This window comes from Phodopus roborovskii, unplaced genomic scaffold, assembly GCF_943737965.1.
Source record: "Phodopus roborovskii unplaced genomic scaffold, PHOROB, whole genome shotgun sequence".
Lineage (NCBI taxonomy): Eukaryota > Metazoa > Chordata > Mammalia > Rodentia > Cricetidae > Phodopus > Phodopus roborovskii.
Genome location: NW_026126480.1, coordinates 50,846,840 through 50,872,064, shown reverse-complemented (window position 1 = coordinate 50,872,064; position 25,225 = coordinate 50,846,840). Strand labels below are relative to the sequence as shown.

The following is a 25,225-nucleotide window of genomic DNA, read 5'->3' as shown; positions in this document are numbered from 1 at the left end:
GCTGCAGAGTGACTTCAAGACCAGCCTGGATAATTTAGTAAAGCAATGTCTCAAAAATTAAAAGATAGGCCAGGCATGGCGGTGCATGCATGCCTTTAATCCCAGCCTCAGGAGTCAGAGTCAGGCCAATCTCTGAGTTTTAGACCAGCCCTGATCTACAAAGTGAGTTCCAGGACAGGTTCCAAAACTATGGACAAACCCTGTCTCGAAAAACTAAAACAAACAAACGAACAAACAAAAAGTTAAGATAAGAAGGGAACTGGGCTCCCTGCTCAGTGGTGTACACTTGCTTTGTGTCTGTGAAGCCTTTATGCTCTTTCCTCCCTATCTGTTCACCCAGGCACTTAAGAACTTCGTAAGAGCTGGCTATGATGGTGTAAGCCCACAGCCCCACCTGTCAAGAGACTGAGGTAGCCCCAGGCCAACATAGTCTACATCGAAATAATGTCAGGTGTGGGGCAGCAGCTGTGGCTTGCCTCTCCAATGTTCCAAGCCACAAGTCTCTAGGCTGACGGCCTGACCTCGGTTCTTCTCCCGTCTAGCTTTGTGACACAGGAAGCAGTCTTAGGATAATGGGTCTCTTGGTGCTATGAGCTTGCTTTCTGTAGCCAGATTTGTGTTAAGCTATCTTCCAGGAACTTTCAGAGTCCCATGGAGTAAAAAGGTCCCATCCAAGATTATACCACCACTCACACCAGGCTGAGTTTGGGAGTTTCAGTTACTTCAAGGAATTCCTTCAGTTTATTTTTTATTTATTTTTCATGTCAGGGTTTCTCTGTGTAGTCCTGGCTGTCCTAGAACTCACTTTGTAGACCAGGCTGGCCTCCAATTCACTGATACCACCGCCCAGGCAAAGATTTCTTTATTATGTATATAATGTTCTGTCTGCCTGCACACCAGAAGAGAGCACCAGATCTCGTTCTAGATGGTAGTGAGCCACCATGTGGTTGCTGGGAATTGAACTCAGGACCTCTGGAAGAACCTCTGAGCCATCTCTGCAGTCCCAAAATTCATTTGTCTATTTATTTATTGGTTGTTGTTTGTTATGTTTTTTGAGGTGGGGTTTCTCTGTGTAATAAGCTATGGTTGTCCTGGAACTCACTTTGTAGATCAGGCTGGTCTTGGACTCAGAGATCCACCTGCCTCTGCCTCCTAAGTGCTGAGATTAAAGGCATGTGCCACCACCACCAGGCTTAGTTTGTTTTTAATTACATTTATTTATTTAGTTGTTTGGAGTGAGTGTGTGTGCCACTGCATACATGCGGAGGTTAGAGAGCAGCTTGAAGGAGCGGGTTCTCTGCTTTCACCATGTGGGACTTGAGGATCAAACTCAGGTCCTCAGGCATCTTGCATCTTATGAAATAAAGACTTTATTTGGGCTTATGATTCCAGAGAGATAACCATCCATCGTGGTGGGGAAGCATGCATGATAGCAAGCAGCAAGCATGGCAGCTGGAACAGGAAGCTTTGTGTTCATATCTTGAGCCTCAAGCCAGAAGTAGAGAGGACAAAGGGAAGAATCGAGTCTTTAAACTTTCAAAGTGGCCTCCATTGACATATGTCCTCCAACAGAGCCACACATTCTAAACCTCTCCAAGGGAGCCTCTGGGGGACATTCTCATTCAAACCACCAGTCTCCTCATGTAACCCAGGCTAGCCTGATATTCACTCTTTAGTGCAGGCTGACCTCCAGCACATAACCCTCATGCCTCAGCTTCCAAGAGTGGAGGCCACACAAAGCTTGTCGCTGACTTTTCTCACCTTGTAATGCAGCCCAGAAACCCCCTGGAGCAATGTGAAGATCCTGCCTTCCTCTAAGCTGCATAGTTCACTGTGGCACTTGCTGTGTATAGCCAGTCCCTTTGGGAAAATATAGGAGTAGCCTTTTGCTGTGACAAATGGCTCTTCCTTTTATTTTTTTTTTCTTTTCATTTTTGAAAATGAAAGATTTTATTTCACATTTCTGAGTTTTCACATAGAAATGTTTGGATGTTTCGTTTCATCGTTGTCTTAGTCAGTGTCCTATTGCTGTGAAGAGACACAATGACCATGACAACTCTTATAAAGGAAAGCATTTAATTGGAGCTGACTTACAGTTCAGAAGTTTAGTCCATTGTCATTATGGCAGGAAGCATGACAGCATGCAGGCAGTGTGCTGGAGAAGGAGCTGAGAATTCTACATTTGGATTGGCAGGCAGCAGGGAAAGCCACTGGGCCTGGGTTGGGCATTTGAAATCCCAAAGTCCACCCCCAGTGACACATTTCCTCCAATAAGGCCTCACCTAGTCCCGCAAGACCACACCTCCTAATCCTTGTCAAGTAATGCCACTCCCTAATGACCACGTTTTCAAATATATGAGCATATGTTCCTATTCAAACTACTGCAATCATGGTAGTGATTTCTAAAATTAGGTTATGTTTTCCATATGACCAGAAGTGGACCGAGAAAAAGACATACTGGATTTTCAGATGCACGTGACACAGTCGTGGGGGACAGCTGGGAATAGACACACTGTCCAATCCCGGGGGCGCTGGTCTAGTTCTGGTGCAGAACACAGCCACAGACACTGGGATCAGGGCTCCTGAAGGAGCTGACCCAGAAGAAGGGTGTGGCATCTCCAGACCAGGGCAGATGCCCCTTCCTGGGTCACAGTACTGAAGGACAGACAGGCTTCTGGCTCCATCTCTACAACCCCCTTCACACACCCTCCCCACTCTCCTTGCCTGTCTCCTGACACAGGCTTTCAGGGATGAATCCAAATACCAATTGCATTTCAGGGATCCTGTATGGCACCATGACCATGGAGCTAGGGGGAAAAGTGACCATTGAGTGTGAGAAGAACAACCTCCAAGCTGAACTGGACTTCAAGCTCAAGGTAATGTATGCAGCTTATGGGAGGCAGTGCATGGAGCTCAGGGAGGGAGGGAGGGTTGATCCTCTCCTTCCACACCAGGCGAAGTGCTCCAAACAAGTACACCTTTGCATCCCCATAGAACAGACAGAGCCCAGAGAGAGATAGGGGTCACCCACAGACCACACAGCAGAGCCTGCAGGCCCAAGTTCCATTGCCCTAATGGCGGAAAACTACAGATTTGAGCTCAGACCTAAGGCAGTGGGGTGAGGGAATAATTTTCTAGTAGTGAGCCTCCATCTAAGCCATAGTCATGAGAATGACCACTCCGCTCCTCTGAGGACGTGCCGCTAAGCAGGACATTCTTCCTCCCCACTCATCGGCTGTCCCCCTGGTCTTGCAGCCTTTCTTTGGGAGCAGCACCAACATCAACCAGATCTCTGGGAAGATCACATCGGGGGAGGAGGTCCTGGCTCGCCTCACTGGACACTGGGTAAGACATCATTCCTCAGGAACCTGGCTGAGCCCTAGGGTGGTCACCAACCAGGCCAGCAGCTCTGATGCTGCCGTGCTATCTGGGGCAGGACAGAGATGTGTTTATCAAGGAAGAGGGAGGTGGAGGTACTGAGGTCTTCTGGACTCCGAGTGAGGAGGTCCGCAGGCAGCGGCTGAAGCGGCACACGGTACTATTGGAAGAGCAGACCGAACTGGAGTCTGAGAGGTGAGGCCCTATGCCTGGGAGCCCTGCTGACCACAGACTTTGGTGCCCAGGGGAGGGTTGTTAGGGTCACCATTCTGGGAGCACATTCCAGGATGTCCTTTGTCAAGGACAACCTCAGAATAAAACCTTCAACTGTCCCACTGGGGACAGCTGGAGGAGGGAGCCTCATCATAGCCAGCGAAGAGATCCCTGCAGGTAGCAGGGAAGAGTACCACTTAGGAAAAATACAGTTCATGGTGTATAACCAAAACCTGGGAGACACGGGCTTCCTGCAAGATATTCAGCCCCAGACCCCTATCACTGAAGGCAACCAAGCAGATAGCTTTCTAAGCCCTCTTCTGATGTGGAGGAGACGGATTCCACCCACTCTGAGTTCCTAGTGGGTTGGTCCTCTGGCCTGTAGGCTCTGGCAGCATGTCACCAGGGCCATCCGTGAGGGTGACCAGCACAAAGCCACACAGGAGAAGTCTGTGCTAGAGGAAGCGCAGCGGCAGCGTGCCCGTGAACATCAGCAGAGCCTTACTCCATGGAAGCCACGGTTGTTCCACCTGGACCCACTCACCCAAGAATGGCGCTACCACTATGAGAAGTGAGTGGAGAGTGGCCCTGGGGCCTTGCAGTGGGGCCAGAGCTTGCAGGCTGACTCCACTGTGCCTGTTTTGACTTGGGGAAGTCATGGAGTCTCTAATCTCTTCTCCCTGCCTTCAGCAGTACCTTACAGATAAGGGATACAGAGGGATGGTCAGATAGACCCCACCCCCAACCAAGCCTCCCCTGTAGAACCTGAACAGTGGTCATCCCCTGGGTCACCATGAGAGGCTGAAGTCTAGGTTAGGAGAGAACTCTTTCCCATGAGGGATCATCACTTCTACTGATGGACACCATCTGGACCCTCCAGCCACAGCCCCTGGAACCCCCTGAAGGATATCGCTGAATATGAGCAAGATGGGATTCTTCACACACTACAGAGGGAGACTATGTCTGGCCAGACAACCTTCCTTGGGAGTCCAGTGTCCAGGCACAAGGTCAGTACCCTTCACCATGGCTCCAGCCCAGGCTTGATCTCAATGGCTACCACTGAGACCCAAACTCGCTCCACCTGGCCACCTGGCCTCCTCCCTATGTGTGTGATATCGTAAACCTTACCTGGCAAGGGGCCTTCACTGACCCCAGGATCCTCATTGCTCCTTCTTCCTTTCCAGTGAGGGACCCAAGATGCAGAATTCTTGATTCATGGGCACCCTGGGCATCACAGGTCAAGGCTCTATGCAGGAGTCAGTTGGCTGCCAGACTGTTTACTGCCTGAAGCCACTTTGTCCCATGTCCCATTCTATAGCTAAAGAAACCCAGGATCAGGGTAGTGCAAGGAGGAAAAGAAGCCAGCATCCATACATGCCTAGGGCCTGGGAAGGGCAGGAAGGAGTCAAAGGGTGGTATGGGGCTCCAGGAAAAGAGGGATGGAGATGCCCTTGCGTAAGGTGAGATTATGAATAACCCCACCTATGGAGCTTTTCTGTCAGTCCCACAGCTGCTAATAAAATAATCACTCGGAGGTTTAATTTAATTATAGTTGTTTGGCCGATAGCTCAGGCTTATTACAAGCTAGCTCTTACATTTAAATTAATCCATTTCTGTTCATCTATGTATTGCCACATGGCCATGGCATTACCTCATTTTCTCCATGCCCTGCTTCCTCAGTGGCTGCTGGTATCTTCTCTTGCCTTTGCCTTCTTTCTCCCTGCTCCCTGTCTCTCTACTTGGATTTCCCACCTAGCTTATATGCTGCCCTGCCCTAGGCCAAAGCAGCTTTAACCATCAACCAATAAAAGCAATACATATTCAAAGCATACAGAAGGACATCCGACATCATCCGCCAGGTGGGCCTAGCCATATGCTTTGGGTTCCAGGTGTGAACAGCACCAGCCATGTGCCAACCTGGTGGCCAGACCATGCAGAGCTGGCTGGTCCTCATTCCTGAAGAGGGGGATCAATGGTTTTATGTTCCTGAAGGGAAACTGAGGCTCTAGAGAGGGAATGGCTACAGTTCATGCCAGGTGATTTAAACCACCTGTGTCCAACTGCAAAGCCATTGGATCTGTCCTCTGCACACTGCCCTACTCTAGTGCATCCTGACATTAATGGGACACCATGTCCCCAAAGGACCCATGGAGGGGACCCAAGATATAGTGAGTCCATCTCTTTACAGAGGCCTGGCCCTGACCGGCGGCTCCGCAAGGCTAGTGACCAGCCCTCTGGCCATAGCCAGGTAACAGAGAGTAGCGGCTCCACACCTGAGTCCTGCCCAGACCTCTCTGATGAGGACTTTGTTCCCGGTAAGTAGCTCCCAGGGTCTCATGCATGCTAAGCAGGCCCTGGCCCTGGCCCTGGCTGGTGGAAGTCTTGGACCTTGACTAAGAGAGGGATGGTAAAGGCCAGGAAACTTCTTCCAGAGATGAGGATACAGGAGCAGGTATCCTCATAGTACATCTTTCTTGTCCTGCCCTGCCCTCTCCCTAAGGGATCTGCCTTTTCAGAGTCTGGGGACAGTCAGGTTTAATGAGGGCTGTATCCAGGGAAGAAAAGAGAATATCAGATATGTAGCTTAGTTGTAGAATGCCTGCCTGTCATACATGAAGCCCTAGGTTCATTTCCAGCACAGCATAAGCCCAGGGAGGTGATGTACACTTATAAATAACCCAGCTCTCCAAAGCTAACACAAGAGATCAAGAATTAAGATTATCTTCAGCTACATAGTGAGTTCAAGGCCAGCCTAGGATACATGAAACCTACTCTCAAAAATGAGGATTGGCCAGGTAGGTGGTGGTGGCACATGCCTTTAATCCCAGCACTCAGGAGGCAGAGGCAGCAGGATCTCTGGGAGTTTGAGACTATAGAGCTAGTTCCAGGACAGCCTCCAAAGCCACAGAGAGACCCTGTCTTAAAAAAACCAAAAAAAAAAAAAAAAGAAAGAAAAGAAAAAGAATTGGAGGGAGGAGGAGGATGTGGATGTGTGGATGTGGTCCCAGGCTAGGATTTTCCTGAGCTGGCCACTCATCTCTAAGGCTTGCAGGCTACCTGAGCCTGAGCCTATATCTCATCCTCATCTTTCCCTTCCCTGTCTCTCTGCGTCTGTGTCTGGCTCCTGAGGGTTTCTCAGGTGGTAGATCAGGATCTGTGTCAGCCGGGACATTCCTAGATCACCGTGGTTTCTTTCTCCCTGCTCTCTCCATTCTGGACATCCAGGTAGCGAGAGCCCGTGTCCTCGGTGCAGACGAGAGGCACACCGGCTACGGATGCTACAAGAGGCTGTGCTGTCTATTCGGGAAGCTCAACAAGAGCTGCATAGGTAAGAATACGGCAAGTGGAAGGACCTGCCAGCGTAGGAGAGTACAACCCTCATGGAGGAGCCAGTGGGCACAGGCAAGGGGCTCAGAAGACAGGGCAGAACCAGGGAAGCCCCCTCAGGGCCAGGGGAGCCCCCAGCCCCAGGTGTGTTCAGCCCTCCTGGACACCTCAGGCTCCCTGCAGCTTGCCAGCACCACTCACTGTACAGACTGTCCTCAATAGTATGTGAACTCAGTGGGTCTAAGCCAGAGCCGCACAGTTCCTGCCTATCAGCACACAATATCATGTGAGAGAACTACATGCCTTCACATTTAGTTCTCCTCTGTAAAATGGGTTAACAGCAGAGCCAACCAGGGGTGGGGAAAGAATGAAGAGGGTGTGGAGAGCAAGGGTTGTGTCCATCCTGCAGGCAGCCCATAAGTGATTGGCATAGTACTTATTCTGGGATTCCTTTCCAGCTCCTGCCAAGAGAACTGGTTTGTAGATGGGACATGGAGCTGAAGAGAAATGAGTCAGAATTGGGACAATGAGGAGGATGGGGACAGGAATGGGATGGAGTGGGATGGGATGGGATGAGTACCTCCTGAGTCAGACAGGCTCCCACAGCACCACTTAGACAGAGATCTAAATACCGGACTGTGGATTGGCTAAAGTCAACTGCTGTAGTTTTGGAAGTTGAAATTTTTGCTGGCTAGAAGCCCTTGGGTACCTGCAGTAGCTTGAAGGGAGGGGGGCAGGGTTGGAATGACTTACAACCCTAGGGCTTTGCTGGGTGGTGGTGTTGTACACCATTAATCCTAGAACTCGGGAGGCAGAGGCAGGCAGATCTATCGAGTTCAAGGCCAGCCTGGTCTACAGAGTGTGTTCCAGGACAGCCAGGGCTACACAGAGAAACCCTGTCTGGGAAAACCAAAACGAACAAACAAACAAACAAAAAAAAAAAAAAAAACACCCTAGAACCTCAGAGGCAGAGAACTTGGAGTGGTTGTATCTTGGTCCCAGAAAAAAACTGATACTCTTCCAACCTACCAGCACTCCCAATGCTAAGTGCCATTTTTTTTTCTTTCTCATATCAGTGTCCTCTAGAGGTCTAAAAACTCATTATTTCACAGAAGAGTGTGAGGAAAATTGGCTTGCCATCAGAGGCAAGAAGTGGTGGGTGGTGAGTCAGACATGACAGCTCTCTTGTTCTGTGGACTGTATGTGTCATATGGTTTGCCTGCAAATGGCCATCAGCAAAGCCACAAGTCTCAATGCTTGCTGGCCTTGTCAGTCACATAAGTACATACCAGCTAATGAGAATGGGGATTCCTAGGGCCTCTGGGGTTCTTCTAATGTCACAGTGGAAAAAGAGGGATAAAGAGGTGTGAAGTGGACTGTGCACATCCCACTGAGGACAGGGTCTCCCTGGAGATGCTTGCCCAGGTCCCTAGGTACCCTAGGTACCCTGAGCTAGGTTGACACCTCTAGCTGACACAGCCACATGTCTTTCAATCTGCTCCTTACCCAAGATGTGTGGGCAAAGAAAAGGAAATCTAGTACCCCCAAAATTATTGCTGCCAGCCAGAGGAAACAGAGAGCCCAGATACCAGAGTTCAAGCTTGGTGAGTTTGTTCCTATGCCACTGGCTGACACACAGCCTGGTATGGCAACAAACGAGACACTGAGTACTTCACTCCTTCCTTCCTTCCTTCCTTCCTCCCTTCCTTTATTTGATTTTTTGAGACAGGGTTTCTCTGAGGCTTTGGAGGCTGTCCTGGAACTAGCTCTTGTAGCCCAGGTTGGTCTCAAATTCAGAGATCCACCTGCCTCTGCCTCATGAGTGTTGGGATTAAAGGCGTGCACCATCACTGCTTGGCAGTATTTCACATTCTAATGGCTAAAGTCCAAGATGAAAGTCTCAGGTTTAGCCCTTCTCAGTGCCCTGTACTTGGCTTGATGTATGTATGCCTCTGTCTTGATCCCCTGTTAGGGTCCCAGTCTAGATTAAGGTCACATCCTAGTGAACCTTTTAATGTAGCCACCTCTTCAGAGATCTTATCTCCAAAGAGCTCAGGGGACTTCAGCACAGGTTTGAGGAAGACACCATTCAGCCACCATCCCAAGGGTGGCAGGAAGGATACAAGAGACCTATTCCCCAAGCCCAGACCCTCCTGTCCCATGATTGATACCCTGGGACCCTTCTCCCTAATGAGCTCCCTACCCACGCTTGTAGCCATGTTCCCAGCAGGTAGACATGCCATCCTGTTTCAGACTCCCCTGTAGGCTGGGAGGGTGGCCATGCTGGTGTTGACACAGCCTCTGCCCTTATCATTGCAGGCACCTCTCAGCCATGTTGAGCTCCACAGTGCGTGCCGGGCAGCCGTCGGCCCCTAGCCTCCTGCAGAACCCCCGCTCCTGGTTTCTGCTCTGCATCTTCCTGACATGTCAGCTATTCATTAACTATATCCTCAAATAAGAGCCCTTGGGATCTGCAGGCACGGCCTGCAGGGTTCCCTCCTAGGCACCCAGCACTTTACACCAGCCCATAGAGGCAGTGAGGCCCACAGGCATGGCCACTAGGACAGAATGGTCCTTGTATAAAAGGATGACAAGTGGGGCCTGGGGGCTATGAGAGTGTTGTGACCTCAGCTGTAGGACCCTCCAGGGAGCGCTGGCCTTTCCCACGGGGCCCTCCACCTAGCACCGGCCTTAATGCTAAAGCCAAATACGGTTTCAGTGTGTCCCTGGTCCTCCCAAGTTGCCACTCTCAAGCCAGTCCCCACTTGCCACAAGGCATCAGATCTGGGGGTCAGGAGGGCCTGTGCAGGCTCTGGAAAGCCACCCATTGGAATGCAGGAGAAAGTGAGGTTTCCAGGAGCAACAGGAAGGAAGCCTCCAGGATTTCCCTGGGCTCTTCCGGGTGGTGACATTGACTTTTGGGCAGTCTGCCCACTCAAGCACCAACAGGCTGTATCTGCTCTGGAGAGGACATTGGGACTTTTATCCTGTTATTAAGCTGTTTGGACAGGAGCCTGTTCAGGGACTTACTGTACTCACATTAGCCCCATAGCCAGAAGAGCCCACAAATACCCTGGCCAATGGCAGTGTGAGCTTGTAAGCAAGAAAAAGTGCCCAGGGGGTGTCCCCAAAGGCCAGGGAGACTCAAGCTTACCACATGCCCTGACCAACACAGTCTTCCCATTCTGTTGACATTCTGAATACATATAGTTGCAATATTCCAGGCAGCTGTGTGCAGTGACCAGCCTCTGCATCTGGCCCCCAACCCTGTGTGGATGGCCCTCTGTGGGTGTGTGTGCATACGCACGGGCACCTACACGTACTCACATTCGGAGCCTTAATACCTTGTTGGTGCCATCTCCACTGTAACTGATCCTTTCAAGTTTTGTATCCATTTGTCTTTCTCCTTCCCCCGCCTGGGGGATGTGTCTGCTCCATGCCTTGAAATAAATGGAAATACATATATGTTCTCTTCTTGGGTGTCCTTGAGAACAAGGAAAAACTTCTGGGGAAATGGAAAACCAGTATAACAGGGCTGTCTTGAGGTACCAAGCAAGGGCTCCAGAAGGTGGGGTGCAGGTTCACAGTGTGGAATGAGAAGGCAGCCCAGCTGGAGCCCTGGGGAGCTGGAGTTCCAGCCATTGGCCAGTGAGCAATTGTGGACATGGAAAGGATGCTGCCTGCCAAGGGAAGCAAGCTATCAGGACTGGGAAAGTGAGGGATGGGATGAGGGCCTTTCTTTAAGTCATTATAAAGGAGAGGCTCAGACTGGGCAGCCTGCTGTTGCCAGTGTGGCCTTGCTGAGAGGATTCTGTATGCTCAGATAGCTTGGAGGCATCCAGAGTAGCCCTAGGCGGTTGATGACACCCCGCACCACCTCAAAGGCAAGCTGTAGCCTTTAACAACACAAGGAAGATAATGGAGACCATAGGGAATAAGGTGGCCAGGCAGCACCCATAAGAGTGGACACCAAGGATGCCTCCCCACCTCAGGACCCAGGAGAGGGTGAGGCAAAGAAGAGTCAAGTGGGACTGCCTTCACCCATCTCAGGATTCCACAAGTGGGTGCTGCTCATGGAGCCTCCATGAGGCGGTCAGCCAGTCATCCTAGAGCATGGGTGCCTGCAGGTGGCCAGCTTATACCACAGACATCTGTTTCTGGTATGGACAGGAAGCCCTGAACCCCTCTCCTTATCTTCTGCATCTTGGGCCCATGCAGAACTAGGTCCTGTCTCTCAGCACCATCGTACACCCTGGAATTTTGGAATGCCCTTCCTGCACTCTATTCTTTTTTTCTTTATAAATTTAATAAACTGGTTCAGTAGGGGAGCTGTGATACAGACTTCAGGCCTTTTATAAAAACATACACACTGTGCTGGAGAGGTAGCTCCACAGTTAGGAGTACTTGCTACTCTTACAGAGGACCTCGGTTCTGTTCCCAGTTATCCACATGATGGCTCACAGCCATCTCTAACTCAGTTCCAGGGGATCTAATCAATGCCCTCTTCAGGACTCCATGGTGCACTTACATATATGCAAGCAAAACAGTCATACACATACAGATATGCAAAGAAAGATTTTATTTCTATATTTTTAATTTTTAGATCTTTATTCACTTTTATTATGATTGTTATTGCCTCAAGTGTATGTCTGTTCACCATATGTGTGCCTGGTCCTGTGGAGGTCAGATGAGGGGATCAGATCCCCTGGAACAGGAGTTAAAAGTGACTGAGTCACTGTGTGGGTGCCCAGGTCCCACAGTGCTCTTAACCATGGAGCCATCTCTCCAGTCCCCTTGATTTCTGTTTTTATTAATAGACCCTTGAGCCAAATATTCAGTGGGGGAACAGGCAGCCTCTTTAATAAATGACTCAGTGTGAAAGAGTGAAGCTGGACCCTTCTGGATTCAAGTCCAGCAAATGGTAAATGCCTGTCCTCCCTGCGCTGTAGAGGTAGAAGAAGGAAGTTAAAGGTTATTTGGAACTATATACTGAGTTTGAGGTAATCCTGGCCTAGGTAAGTCCCTCTCTTGGCCTCTCAAATGCTAGGACTACAAGCATGCACCTCCATGTCCAGTAAAAAGATCCACAAGAGAACAGAGCATGTGCTCAACGTTGCTGATTATGGGAAAATGAAACCCCACACGAAACACTTCACATCCATGAAGATAGTTACTAATTTAACACAAAATAAAACCCAAGCTAGGAGAACTAGAAATGTTTGGATGAGGAGTAATTGTAACCTTACACCCTACTGGTGAGCACAGGAGTTGTACAGACATGGTGGAAAGTTGTATGGATAGTCCTCAGAATATTACAAATAGTATCAATGGAGCAAGCCAGCCCACCTCTGGGTATATCTCAGAAGGGTCATTTTCTGAACATCCCAAAGGTGAGAGCAGCCAAAGGTCCACAGGTAGATGCATGAACGAACAAATACAGCCTGTATATTCAATGGAATAGCATTCACTCTTGAAAAGTACAGAAGTTCTGACACAGCAGTATAATAAGCCTTAAAGACAGTGTGCTAAGTGAAATAAGCCTGGCCCTAAGGGCAAGTGCTGCTGTACTCCTGGGTGAAATAGAGAACATTGGGGACCACAGTCTGGGAACAAGGCTGGGAAGTTAAGTGTCCACTGGGGGCAGAGATCAGTGAGGGAAGATGAGAAAGTTTGGTACAGTAAGGGAAAGGATGAAGTGTATGAGGGCCAACCCCCATCCCCCGACCCCCCCCATACCCTGCATACACAGTGGGCAAAGACAGGCACACCCAGCCCTGAGGGTTGAGTCCAGGCAGGGCACCCAGTTAAAAAGCCCATGTGCTAACAGGGTGCAGCTCTTTTACATACCCAGGACATGTCTCTCCACTCTGCTGTTAGATGTGGCAGTTCTGCTGTTAGGGCAGGTAGGCTGGGGCTAGCAGAAAGGATCAGTCAGGGCTGGAACTCCTGGAGGAGAGCTCTGGGAGGAAGGACCCTGTGAACTCCCTATAATAAAGAACAATATAATAAATGTAATAAAAATATAGCCGAGAACCTAACTCTACTGCTTGCAACAATATGATTCTATTAATTGCCCCTCCCAGGAGCAGAGTACGGAGCTGGGGGAGGGTGCTGGGATTGAAGCACTTAACAGAACCCGAGAAGTGAAGAAGCTGCTGTAATGGGTTTATATACCCAAGCCAGGGGATGGGCTAAGCAGAGGAGGAAATCATGTACCACCCACACCTGGGGGATCAAGGTACCAGCACTGCGTACAGGAAAATTCTGAGAACAACCTTGTTTGCTCAACCTTGAGAGCACCGGAGTTCTACAGCTGAGTGGGTAGGAAGAAAACTGTAAGGGACAAGTACTTAAGTTTTCCAACAGTTAATAACTTCATTGGTGTTTAAAATTACATCTGCATTTATAGAAAATTAGATATTACATGAACGTGGCGGAAAGGAAGGCACTGTTCAGCTCGCCCAGAGATTGGGAAACCATACAGGAAGCAGTGGGCGGAGGAGAGGCGGTGCCCCATCCTGGGTTTTTAAGGTAATGTAAGCCGAGACTTGTGGCAAAAGTTATGACCTCCGATCCTGAGTCGGTCTCCAACCTGGGTCGTTGTTTACAGTTGTATCTGCTGGTGCAGGTGAGTAGACGCCGGTCACGGCACCAGGACTGTGGGCGGCAGGTCTCGGGCTGTGTGGCGCGCCGCCATCAGCATCTCGGGAGGTCGCCTACTCTTAAGCAGTCCGAAGTCGGGGATGGGGCGGGCAGTCGGGACAGAGGTAGGGAAGTGACCTCGTACACAGTCTAGAGAAAGGTATCCCTGATACTGGGACAAGCCAAGTATCCCACTCGGCCTTTTCCCTGAAAAGCCACCAAAAGCACAAGAATTGCTTCGCTGCCCGGCTTCTCTTTTCCTCCTGCGGGGACACACAGGTGCAGTTGTAGGCGCGTGCACGCCTTTAGTCTTCTGTTCCTCGGGTGGGTCCAGCCAGGCTGGTCCAGAAATATGCTAACTACTGCTAAAGGAGCAAGCGTGTAGAAGGAATGTCTCTGCCTTCTGCCTTTCGTGGGCCTTCCTAATCTCTGTCCCAAAATTGCTCATTGTCACTTCAATAATGAAGTGCAGTTAAATTTAAGTTAGTAAGCAGCCTGGGTCTACATATCGAGCTTCAGGCTAGTCAGAGCTACACACAGTAAGACTCTGAAAATCAAACAAAAAAACTGGACAACCCTGTAAACGACCTTTCGGTTATAACCAACTTAATTTTCACTTAAGGCTGGTTTGGTGTCACACACCAGTAATCTCAATACTCAGGAGGCAGGAGGATTGCCACAATTTTGAGTTCAGCCTGGCCTCTGAAATAATATTCCAACCCAGCTGAGGTTACATTGTGATATGCTGTTTTAAAAACCAAAACAGCAGGGTGGTGGTGGCACGTGCCTTTAATCCCAGCACTCCCAGCACTCGGGAGGCCAAGACAGGCATATTTCTGTGAGTTCAGGGCCAGCCTGGTCAACAGAGTGAGTTCTAGGACAGCCACAGTCAAAACTACACAAAGAAACCCTGTCAAGCAGAAAAAGATGCATGTTTTATAAACCTGTTAGGATATAGCATTTGTGCAACACATTTAGATCTTTAGTTGCAACACGAACAAAAAAAAAAAAAAAAAACAACCTTAGGTTGTTCTAAGATAGTATTTGAGCAGTCAGAGACCATTTACATACAATCAGCATTCTTCAAAATTACAGTGGGCACACACCTTCAATCCCAGCACTCTGGAGGCAGAGGCAGGTGGATCTCTGTGAATTTGAGTGGCCAGTTCAGGACAGGCTCCAAAGCTAGAGAGAGAACCGTGTGGGAGGGGGAGTGGGGGGGAAACAGGACACAAAACAAACAAACAAACAAAAACAGGTGGTGGGGCTGGAGAAGTACTTCATTGGTTAAGAGTACTTCTTAGCTGGCTGTTACTAGGCAGCTCCTTTGGCAACAACCAATCAGACACTATCTGACTCTCCTGGGGATTTTTCTCCACGTTCTGCCCAGCAGATATGGAGCCTTGACTCAGCCTTGACTCAGCCTTGACTCAGAGGTGGCTCACAGTGTTTTGAGAATACTTCCTGAACTTCTCCAGGAGGGGAGGAGCCCAGACCTCTCACTGATTGGGACTCTGGAACTCCATGCCTGCATCTCCCTCCAGAGAAGTCTGGGCTCAACATTTTTTATTCCAGAAATCCCAAGAAACAACCTAGACAAAGTTGTAAAGTAGAAGTGTTGATTTTCAGATACTGTCACAAAAAGAAGGTACTGCAAAGAAAGATTGAAGACTTGAAGACGAGCAGGTGGGAGTGTCGCACAACTTTAACTTCAGCACTGGGGAGACAGGAGGATGGATTCCTGTCAGTCTGAGGCCAGACTAGTCTATATAGTGAGTAGTGAGTTCTAGAACAGTCAGAGCAGTGTAGTGAGACCCTGTCTTGTAAAAGTCAAAAATAAAAATAATGGACTAAATACAAAAATACAGACTATCTTCAAAGAGTACTCAAAATAAAAGATTTTTTTTTTTTTTTTTTTTGAGACAGGGTTTTTCAATTTAGACCTGATTGTCTGGGAACTCTCTTGTTAGACCAGGCTGGCCATGAACTCACAGAGATCCACCTGCCTCTGCCTCCAGAGACCTGGGATTAAAGTTTTGTACCACCTCACTGGGCTGAACATAAAGATATCTTAACAAATCCGGTATGACCTGTGGTCATTGTCCTTCCTAAAATAAATTATTGGGGAAGCAGGCAAGCATTCAGTCCTTGCAAGGCAGGGGGAAATTGTGAGTATTGCCTTCAGGGCATTGATAAAAAGTTGTCAGGTACAACAGGTGATAGTGAAGATGACACCAAGAAAAGTAATGATGCTGGTAACCTTAAAAAGAGTTAATGACAGAATTCCTGACAGAATAAGTGGGCCAAGATTACCAGAAGGCAAAAAGAAAAATTGTCAGATGATCCGAAAATACGAACCAGGAAATCCTGCAGTTAAGGAGTTTCTCTTGCTTATTGAAGAAACCTTACTGAAGGAGAGAGATCAGAACCACAGGAAGTTGAAGATTGTAAGGTGGGTGCTAGCAGTGTGATCAGAGCAGAGAACAGTGGGGATGTGGGATAGGACAGCTTCCAGAATTTTCAAGAGTGTGTGCATGCAAATGCAGACATGAAGAAGAGGGCCTAGGCTTGATGATTTGTTTGGTACAGAGTTTGAGTGATCTGTATTCTTAGTTTGAGACCCTTATGTTTAGGCTGTAGATCAAGGCAGGTCACTTAGTGCTTGGAACATACCAACTGTTCTACATGCATTATTTAATCTCATAACCCTAAGTAAGTATGTTACTATCCTCATTTTACACAGACATGACAATGGTAAACAGTTTTTCCAGTGTGAGTCACCTATTAATTTACAGGATCTGGATTTGCCTGTGTGATACCATGGCTCTACCGATATTGTCCTTTCAATCCCCTATCACTGACCACCACATCAAGCCTTTTTTTGGGGGGGGGTTGAGACTGGGTTTCTCTGTGGCTTTGTAGGCTGTCCTAGAACTAGCTCTTGTAGACCAGGCTGGTCTCGAACTCACAGAGATCCGCCTGCCTCTGCCTCGCTAGTGCTGGGACTAAAGGCTTGCATCACCAAGGCCCGGCTTGTTGTTTGTTTTCAAGACAGGGTTTCTCTGTGTAACAGCCCTAGCTGTCCTGGAAGTAGCTCTGTAGACCAGCTGGCCTCTAAGTCACAGTGATCTATTGTGAAGCATTCTCCAGACAGTGGCAGGCTCCAGCCTTCTACAGCATAGCCTCAGATAGGCCCTGCCCTGCTGCCTGTATGCTTTCAACAAGGGGCTCCTTTTTTTGGTACTTCTGTTTCCACCATCATCCGACCATCCTCTGCAGTTACCAATAAATATAAGATGTCCCTTGTCCTTTTTCCAGCTACAGTTAACTGCTATGGCTGAACAACTCTCCGGACAGAGTGAGAGCCTCTTCAACTGCAGCACCGATGAGCACTTGTCTGGAGGCCACTGCTGTAAGAACTGTAATGCAGGTGAGTTCTGCAATGGCAGCCAGTGCCAGAGCATAGGCATGTGTGGCCTTTGAAGCACACCAGAGGCTGTATGGGATGAGGAGGGAGAGGGTATGGGCCAGGGAGCTCAATTCAACCACTGCCTACTCTCTCACACTCTAGGAAGTGGCTTCTAACCCAGGTACACAGACACCCCCCCCCCCAAAGGAGCCTCTGTGTGTTCAAAAGAGTTAACTGGTGTGACGACTTCTACCAAGGCCTCACTGGTAGAAGGTTCACCCACCTATCCACCCTCCAAGGCATGAGCTGTGGTCCCAGGTGAGAGGAAAGTTCAACAAAGGGAGCTGGAAGGGTTAACATCACCTACCTTTGACAGGTGCCAGGAGCCAGCCCCCCCCCCTCCTCTGCCATCTTCACTCAGTGGAATCTTGGCAGGACAACTCACCACACCATGGTTCATAGGGTCTTCATGACTCATGTAGGAACACATAGTAGGCTGCAGAGACTTGGGGTGGCCCAAGATCCTAGTCTGTCAACACAAATGTACCAGAAATCACACCATACCATGGTGAGTGGAGGCGCTCTTAGCAGGCCCCTCCCATGAGTCTCCCAAGCCCACTGAAGTAAACCTGCCCTGGACCCATGTCCCACCAATTCCCTGCTCTATCACCCCGGATAAATCATTTAGTTTCCTGTTCCTTAGGCTCCTGTGCATAGCAAGGAGTCCTTGCAAAGCCCAGGTCCCAGCTGTTTCTAGAACTGAGCAATTTTGTGTTCAATGTAGGCAGAACCATGTGGGGCCAGAGTGAAGCGACTTACAGCTGTAAGCCTCAGTTTCCCCTTCTTCCCCCAGCCCTGGAGCAGAGCAGAGCAGAGGGACTCCTCTGGAGACAGAACACAGATGAGTGTTAAAGGTGTACACCAGCCCTTCCCAGTCAGTGTCAGCCTGTCCCCTGCTACCTCCTGGCATTCCCTCAACAGAAAGTCATCCCCTAATACCGGTAGACAATTATCTTTGAAGCCAATGCTGCAGAGAGTGGCAGGCAGACAGGGGCACTGTACTCTGTCCCCCAAACTGGCCACCCATGTCAGCCTCAATCCCAGAATTTAGGGCTTGACTTTAACATTCTTCTTTATGGTCACTCACTTACTCATTCCAAGTTGGTTTGCTTCAAAAAGAAAACCTGGCTGGAGGTGTGACTCAGCAATTAAGAGAGCTTATTGTTCTGGCAGGGGATCCAAGTTTGGTTCCCAATACCAATATCAGGCATTTTACAACCACATAAGACTCCAGTTCCAGAGGATCTGATGCCCTCTTTACTCTCTATGGCCAACACACACTAAAATAGACACAAGAGCCAAACACCAAGATTCAGGCAACTGTCCACCAGGCTTGACTCACTTCAGGCCTAGCTGAAGGCCTGACCCATACTGCCACAGCCCATCCAGAGCACCTTTGACCCCGTCATGTCTCGGTCTCACTCTACTAGTCTGTCTCCTACAGTGGACTTTGCATGTCTGTCTCCTGGTCATGTCTGAAGCTGTCCTTTGGGGAACAGATGAGAGAAACATGCCTTCTGGACTTGATTGTTTTCCATATAATTAGTTGTTTATAGTTTCCTTTACAAATAATAGGAAAGGAGATTCCCCAGGGCCACCTGAATGAACACTTCTAAGGTTGCATCAGAGAGCCTGAATCAAGAGGTACAAAATAGTCTCGGGAATATTTGCTAGGACAAAGAACTGCCCTGCTTTTTAGGAAAGACCTAAGAAGTTGAGTATGGTGGCTCACCCTGTAATCCTGGCATTGAGATACTGAAGCAATGGGTTTGCCATGAGTTCCAGGCCAGCCAGGACTATTGACTGATCCTTTATCTCCCCCCCCAAAAAAAAAAGTAGAAAGGGAAAGTTAAGTACAGTAGTTCAAGCCTATAATCCCAGCAGGAGGGAGGAGGAACGTTGCTATGAATTCCTGGCTATCTTGAGCCATACTGTGACACCCTGTATCAACACCATCTATAACAACCAATAGAGGTCTGAGAAAAAAATTTCTTGTTAAGTGACATGTTTATAAGGCAGTAAATGGAAGTGACCTGACTCCATCCAGGTCTCAAATGCCCCTCAGAACATTGGGACTGTCACTCAAAGAGGGGGGAGGGGGGACATAGGGCTTGAAGGGCAGTAGTCAGTTACTTAGAAGCTGAACCCTGCAGGGAGTCCGAGGAGCCCATTGTACTCCTGGTTCTCTCCAAGGGTCAGATAACCACAGGAATGAGTGCAGTTCAGGGAGCCAGCAGCCCTTACAGATCCTCAAGCAGTTTGTGACAGCCCAAAGATAATAGAACTTGTACTAAAGACATAAGCCCACCCAAAGTAACATAGTCCTTACCCATGTGTGCCTGGAGCAAGCTGATCCCTGTCTGTCCTATCCACAGGTGAGTTTGTTCAGGAGTCCTGCACAGTCCCCCACACCCTAGGACAGTGTGAGAAGTGTCACCCAGGGACATTCACAGAGGCTGGTAATGGCCTAGGGTTTTGCAGATCTTGCTCCATCTGTGGAGAAGGTAAGTGTCTGAGCAAGACTGGACTAGGAATGACATTCACTGTCTATCTGTAAAAACTGGCAATAGAATCAGAAACACATTAGTCCAGCATTGTGACAGACTAGCCATGACTGATGGATGCCAGGATGCAGCTGTAGAGTCCCCACTAAAATTTGTTTCTTACATCTGGGCATGGTTGTGCAACATTAACCCCAGCACACAGGAGGCAGAAGCAGCTGATCTCTGAGTTCAAGGCCAGCCTGTGACCACAGTGAGTTCCAGGGCAGCAAAGGCTACACAGTGAGATCCAGTCTCAAAACCACACCAAACCAAAAAGTATTCCTTATGAGTGAGAGGGACTCAGAGTAACAACTTCATAAAAATCACAGTCACAAAGACAGCCTTCTGCCATTAGTTAGATATTTTCTCTTAATTGTTAATTGAATGCAGAACCTAGTAAAACACATGCAGGTAATGAGAAAAATTGTCCCTTCCATGTGTGCAAATTCCCAAACATGTAGAAGACCTTAAAGAGCAGGGAAGCAGGCATGTGAATCTGGGAAAGCAGCTGAGAGAAGAGGCACATGCCTGCAGGAGTCACTGGGAGGGTACGGAAATGTATGTAATAAAAGTAGTTTTCCAAAATCACTTTAAGCAGGTGGCCTATGCTTTTAATCCTAGCGCTCTGGAAACGGATCTCTGTGTGTTCAAGACCAGCCTGGCCTACATAGTGAGTTTAAAGACAGCCAGAGCTACATAGTGAGACATGTAGCCCTGTCTCAAAGAAACAAAACAAACAAACTGGAAGCGATTGCTGGGGCAGTGGAGACAGTTCAGTGAGATTGCTTGCCTGGTATGCAAAAGACCTGTGTTTTTCCCTGGCATTATGGGAAAAAATTCTGTTTTGTGTGTGCATGCATGTGTGTATGTGTACACACTCCTGTGTCACTGCATCATATTAAACTAAATAACAAAAACCACAATACCCCGTGCCTCAGTAGTCATCTGCATCTCCTAACCATAAAGATGGAAGCAGGCTGAGTATGGTGGCACACATCTCTAATCCCAGAGCTCGAGAGGCAGAGATAGATGGAAAGATCACTTCAGTGTGTAGCCAGCCTGATCTACGTTGTGAGTTCGAGGCCAGCCAGGACTACATAGAGAAGTATTATCTCAGACAAACAAACAAGCAAACAAAACAACAACAAAACCAGAACCATATTCCACAGTCACAGATTGTGAAATGTGCTATAAAACATCTGCACAGAGCTGGCTGAGAGTCCTCCCTTCCTGTGCCCACTGCTGTACTCCTAGAAGGGACACTGCCTAACTTCAGAGCACTGTGAGGTGACACAGATTGAATGCTTGTGGGGCACTGAACTATAGACACAGGGTTTAAATGGAACACCCCAAGTGGGAAACCCATCTTCTTTCATAAGCCACTGAATCAGTCTCAATTAAGACAGGTCGTACCCAGAGCCCAAGGACCCACCTGGGGTCTGGTCACATGATCACTAGGAGCTCTTCAGCAAAGAATGAGTTAATTAAATAAGGCAATGTCAGAGATGTCTGAATGAGTTGATGGCCTTGGAATGGGGGGTGGAGGGGCTTGGTGGGGTCTATGTGCATATTAGAGGATGCTCACCTTGACCTAACCCTACTTTCCCTGGATTGCAGACCAGGAAATGGTGGCCGATTGCTCTGCCACCAGTGACCGGAAATGCCAGTGCCAAATGGGCAATTTCTATTCTGACTCAGGATCCAGTGAATTCTGCCGCCGGTGTACTGAGTAAGGACGATGTGGCAGCATGGGTCTGTAGTGGCTTTATACACTGTTTGAGTAGTATTTAATGTCCAGAGAAGGGGACAGTCTGTGTCATTCCTTGTCAGGGGGTACTGTTGGGTGGGGACTCTGTGGCCTGGGTAGTCCAGGACTTGTTGCTAGCCGTCCCCAAAGCTAATGTCCCTTGAGAGAAAGTAGGTATCACCTACTTTTTCTCTGAGTGATGTTTCCCAGGGTTCTTCAGTGTATCAGGCTTTGGGAGGGCTATGGAAAGCCTCATTCATTCCCAGGAAGATAGTTCTGGGTTAAATTGTGTGGGCAAAGACTTCAGGGCAGGGTTTTAGGAAAATTCTGTAGGTTTTACCCTCAATAAGAGGCACTCACTCCAGTCAGATGGAGTTGTTATTGTGTCTTCGAACCACTAGGGGGTGCCAGCACAAGCCACACTCCTGGGGAGTATTGTTGCCTGGGGAACCTGATGAATCTTCACTCCAAGGCCACCAAAGAGACTATGAACTGTGGAGAAGGGAAGTGTAAATTTTGTGTATTTATTGAGAATCACGTGATACTGCCTGAGATGCCGGTTGGGCTGGTGACAGCTGTGTAGCCAGCGCCCTGTTTCAGATCTTGGATCATGATGCTGCCTGACATGGTTTGGAGCTGGCATCAAGCCTTTCTGGGCATATTCTGCTGTTGATTGGCAGGAAGAACTGAGGGTATCTCTTTGCAGGTGTCCCCAAGGAGTCCCTGTCCTCCAGAAATGCAACTCCACATCAAACACAGTGTGTGGTCTGGCTGCTACAAGTAAGACAGATTTATTTTTAGTCACTATGACTATTTTCTTATTGAATGAAAATTTACACACCACAGCAAAGTCGACATCAAAATAACATTGAATACCAGCCCTCCATCTGTTGCAAAATACATGTCCCCTGAAAGGAACCTCTGTCTCTGTCAGATCCTGACACTCCCAGGTCAATCTGCGTTAGTCTCCTGGCCTGTCTAGATTGTTCAGAGAGGTAGAGGCACCATGTGTAGCTTCTGTGCCTGGGTTCCTGAGCATCATGTTTTCTTGTAAAATATTTTACATGTATGAGAGTTTTTCCTGCATGTGTGTCTGTGCACAATATGTGTACACGAAGTGACAGATTCCCTGGGACTGGAGTTACAGATGGTTGAGAACTACCATGCACATGGTGGGAACTGAGCCAGGTCCTCTGCAAGAGCAGCCAGTGCTCTTGACAACTGAGCCATCTCTCCAGCCGCCTGAGTATCATGTTTAAGGTTGATGTAGGTTGATGCTATCAGGGCCTCATTCCTTTTTATGACTGAATCATCATGTATACCCACATTGTCTTCATTTGTGTGTTAATGGAATTTTAAAAATCCTTTACAGTAAGTAGGCACTTAAGCTGAACATTCAGTAGGGAAAAGGCAGCCTCTTCAATAAATAGTGTTGGCAAAAAGAATATACATGTGTGAAAGAATGAAGCTGGACCCTTATTTAACAATGAATGCAAAAATTGGGGCTTGGCTGAAGCTCAGCATGAAGCCCTAAATTCAACCCAGGGCTCCAAAAATTACAGTAAAATTCAACTAGGACACAGTGACTCTGGCCTATAAGCTCAGCACTGCACACCTGTGAGTGTCAACAGCCCAAGGGTAGAAAGCAACACAGGGTCTGCAGGTAGATAAATGAACTAACAAATATAGCCTGTATATTCAATGAGAATAGCATTCACTCTTGAAAAGTAAAAAAGTTGTGACACAGCAGTATAATAAGCCTTAAAGACAGTGTGCTAAGTGAAATAAGCCTGGCCCTAAAGGCAAGTGTTGCTATACTCCCGGGCAGTCCTGGAGCAATAAAATGACAGAGGTGAACATTGGGAATCATAGCTTGGGGATAAGGCTGGAAGGTTAGTGTCCATTGGGGACAGAGGTCAGTAAGGGAAGATAAGGAAGTTCTAGACTGATGTGGAGATGGCTGCACAGCCATGTAAAGACACCTCAGATTAATCGGCTGTGTTCAGAAGATGGGTGAGATACTAAGTGATGTGTGATGTGTGTGTGTGTGTTTTTACCAAATTGTATAGAAGTCAACAACAAACTCTTAGGAATGAGATGTCTCCTTCTTAATTGGAAGACAAGGCCAGTCCCTTCTCTTCTCAGGAGTGCCAACATGGTGGTCTTCTTTCTTGCCTGTGTTAGTCTGCTTTACATCACTGTGATAAAATGCTGGCCAAAAACAACTTAGTGAGGAAAGGACATATTTTATTTGCTTACATGATGGACTGATTATAGTCAGTCCCATCAGGAAAGGATGTGGCAGGAACTCAGGCAGGCATCTGGAGGCAGGAACTGAAGCAGAGGCTGTGAAGAAATGCTCCATGGCTTGCTCCTCATGGCTTGCTGAGTTTGCTTTCTTAGACTTCTCAGGAATGGCACTACCTACAGTGGTCATCTCTTGAGCAATGAAGAAAATGACCCACAGACTTGCCTACAGGCAATCGGATATAGGCATTTTCTCATCTGAGGTTCCCTCTTCCCAGGTCACTGGGAAAACTTGTCCTGTTCTTCAGACCTCTCCCATGCCAGGAAGAAGACTGTTGGCTTCTCCATTTGTCCTTTTCATAGACTGACGTAAAAAAAAAAAAAAAAAAGTTTGTTCTTGACCAAAATATTTCTTGATTTTCCAACTTTTAGATCACAGAAACCGGCTATACCTACTAACTGGTCTTCTGATCTTGCCTGGTATTGCTTTTGTCTACTATTATTGCCTGCAAAAAGAAAGGCCCTGTAGGAGGCATTGCTGTATCCAGTTCTCTGGTGGAGTCTCTCCTTAGAGACAAGTGACAGGTTAACTGAAGGCAAGTCTTACTCCAAATGAAACTCAGAACAGACGGCTACCCATGGTGTCTATGAGCATGCAGGCCTCCAGGCCCACTCAGTACCTATGGCTCTTCTCAGCTCTTCTCACCCCGCCCCTACCCTGAACTTGTCCAGCTCATGGGCTCCCCTTTGCCCAGTTTCTCGTTGCTGGGTTACCTTGCTGTTCAAGATTGTGCCTTCTTAGTTCTCCCTCTCGCATTCTCTTGCCCACTCTTTCTTGGACCTTTCTTCCTCTTCCTCTCCCCACCCCCCACCTTTTTCTCAAGGACCAGTTAAGTCTGCTGGCCATATTTAGTCTGCTACTTCCTTTCTCTGCTCTGGACTCTTCCAGAAGCCTCTAGCTGTATTCTCCCTCATATCTACAATAAAAACCTATCCCCAACCATAATTGGAGTAGACATGTCCTCACTTTACATGCCTGGTGCCCAAAACCCAGGAGGAACATATATGAGCCCCTCTGTCAGGGCCCATAAAAATGGCTTTGCTTCATCTTAACTTAGAGTCAGAGAGTTCAAAACTGTCTTTATTCTTCCAAGGTTAAAGTCATAAGACCTAAAGGCCTAAGGTGTGGTTACTGTAGGATGTTTGATCTTGGTTGTAGAGGTCATATCTAAATAACAAGAGACTCGTCTGAGCTGTGATTACTCTTAATCATCAAGGCCAGATAATGAGAAATTTAGTCTAAGGTGTGGTTACCAAATGTTTGGAGAATTAAGAAGTCTGTTTCCTCCTTGTATCTTGATAAAAAAAAAAAAAAACCTTTTGCCATTTTCACTGGATTGAGCTCCCAACTCTATCCTGTGTCCCTGTCTTTATCTGCCTTTTCTCGATCCACACTCCCTCTCTCAGGCCCAGACACAGGATAATACAAACTGGCTCTGCAAAGTGGGGCTACTACAGATGGCTACTATGTCCTCTCTTAACCTGCCACCCTCCATAGTTGGCTTAAATTTTAGGGTTCACCCCCAGGCACTTCTTCTACCTGCTCTAAACATTTGTCTATCCCTGCCTGCTCAGTTAGTTTCTTCTCAGTCTCTCTGG

General features: G+C 48.1%; 2 protein-coding genes across 4 annotated transcripts in view; both read left to right on the top strand.

Moving 5' to 3' along the window:
- The window catches only part of Osbpl5 (oxysterol binding protein like 5), a 70,755-nt gene extending 60,372 nt beyond the window's left edge, over nucleotides 1-10,383 (top strand). For all 3 annotated transcript variants that reach the window (XM_051193463.1, XM_051193465.1, XM_051193464.1), the window contains exons 15-22: nucleotides 2,779-2,876; nucleotides 3,256-3,345; nucleotides 3,437-3,573; nucleotides 3,977-4,162; nucleotides 4,472-4,598; nucleotides 5,780-5,910; nucleotides 6,821-6,919; nucleotides 9,238-10,383. In XM_051193463.1, coding sequence (XP_051049420.1) covers nucleotides 2,779-2,876; nucleotides 3,256-3,345; nucleotides 3,437-3,573; nucleotides 3,977-4,162; nucleotides 4,472-4,598; nucleotides 5,780-5,910; nucleotides 6,821-6,919; nucleotides 9,238-9,376 — 1,007 coding nt within the window. In that variant the 3' untranslated portion in view covers nucleotides 9,377-10,383. The remainder of the gene's footprint in view (nucleotides 1-2,778; nucleotides 2,877-3,255; nucleotides 3,346-3,436; nucleotides 3,574-3,976; nucleotides 4,163-4,471; nucleotides 4,599-5,779; nucleotides 5,911-6,820; nucleotides 6,920-9,237) is intronic.
- A 3,097-nt stretch (nucleotides 10,384-13,480) lies between these two features.
- Nucleotides 13,481-22,185, top strand: LOC127227817 (tumor necrosis factor receptor superfamily member 23). Its single transcript, XM_051192142.1, has 5 exons — nucleotides 13,481-13,546; nucleotides 16,879-16,990; nucleotides 19,405-19,533; nucleotides 21,190-21,301; nucleotides 22,026-22,185. Exons 1-5 carry the CDS (start codon nucleotides 13,481-13,483, stop codon nucleotides 22,183-22,185), a joined length of 579 nt encoding a protein of 192 aa, XP_051048099.1.
- Nucleotides 22,186-25,225: the final 3,040 nt, after the last annotated feature.

What these genes read in the sequence shown, in the direction of transcription:
- LOC127227817 (XM_051192142.1), top strand. Translation starts at nt 13,481, where the DNA reads ATGACCTCCGATCCTGAGTCGGTCTCCAACCTGGGTCGTTGTTTACAG. An exon ending in CTGTAAGAACTGTAATGCAG is followed by an intron (nt 16,991 to 19,404) that starts GTGAGTTCTGCA and finishes TCCTATCCACAG; the next exon opens with GTGAGTTTGTTCAGGAGTCC. An exon ending in TTGCTCCATCTGTGGAGAAG is followed by an intron (nt 19,534 to 21,189) that starts GTAAGTGTCTGA and finishes CCTGGATTGCAG; the next exon opens with ACCAGGAAATGGTGGCCGAT.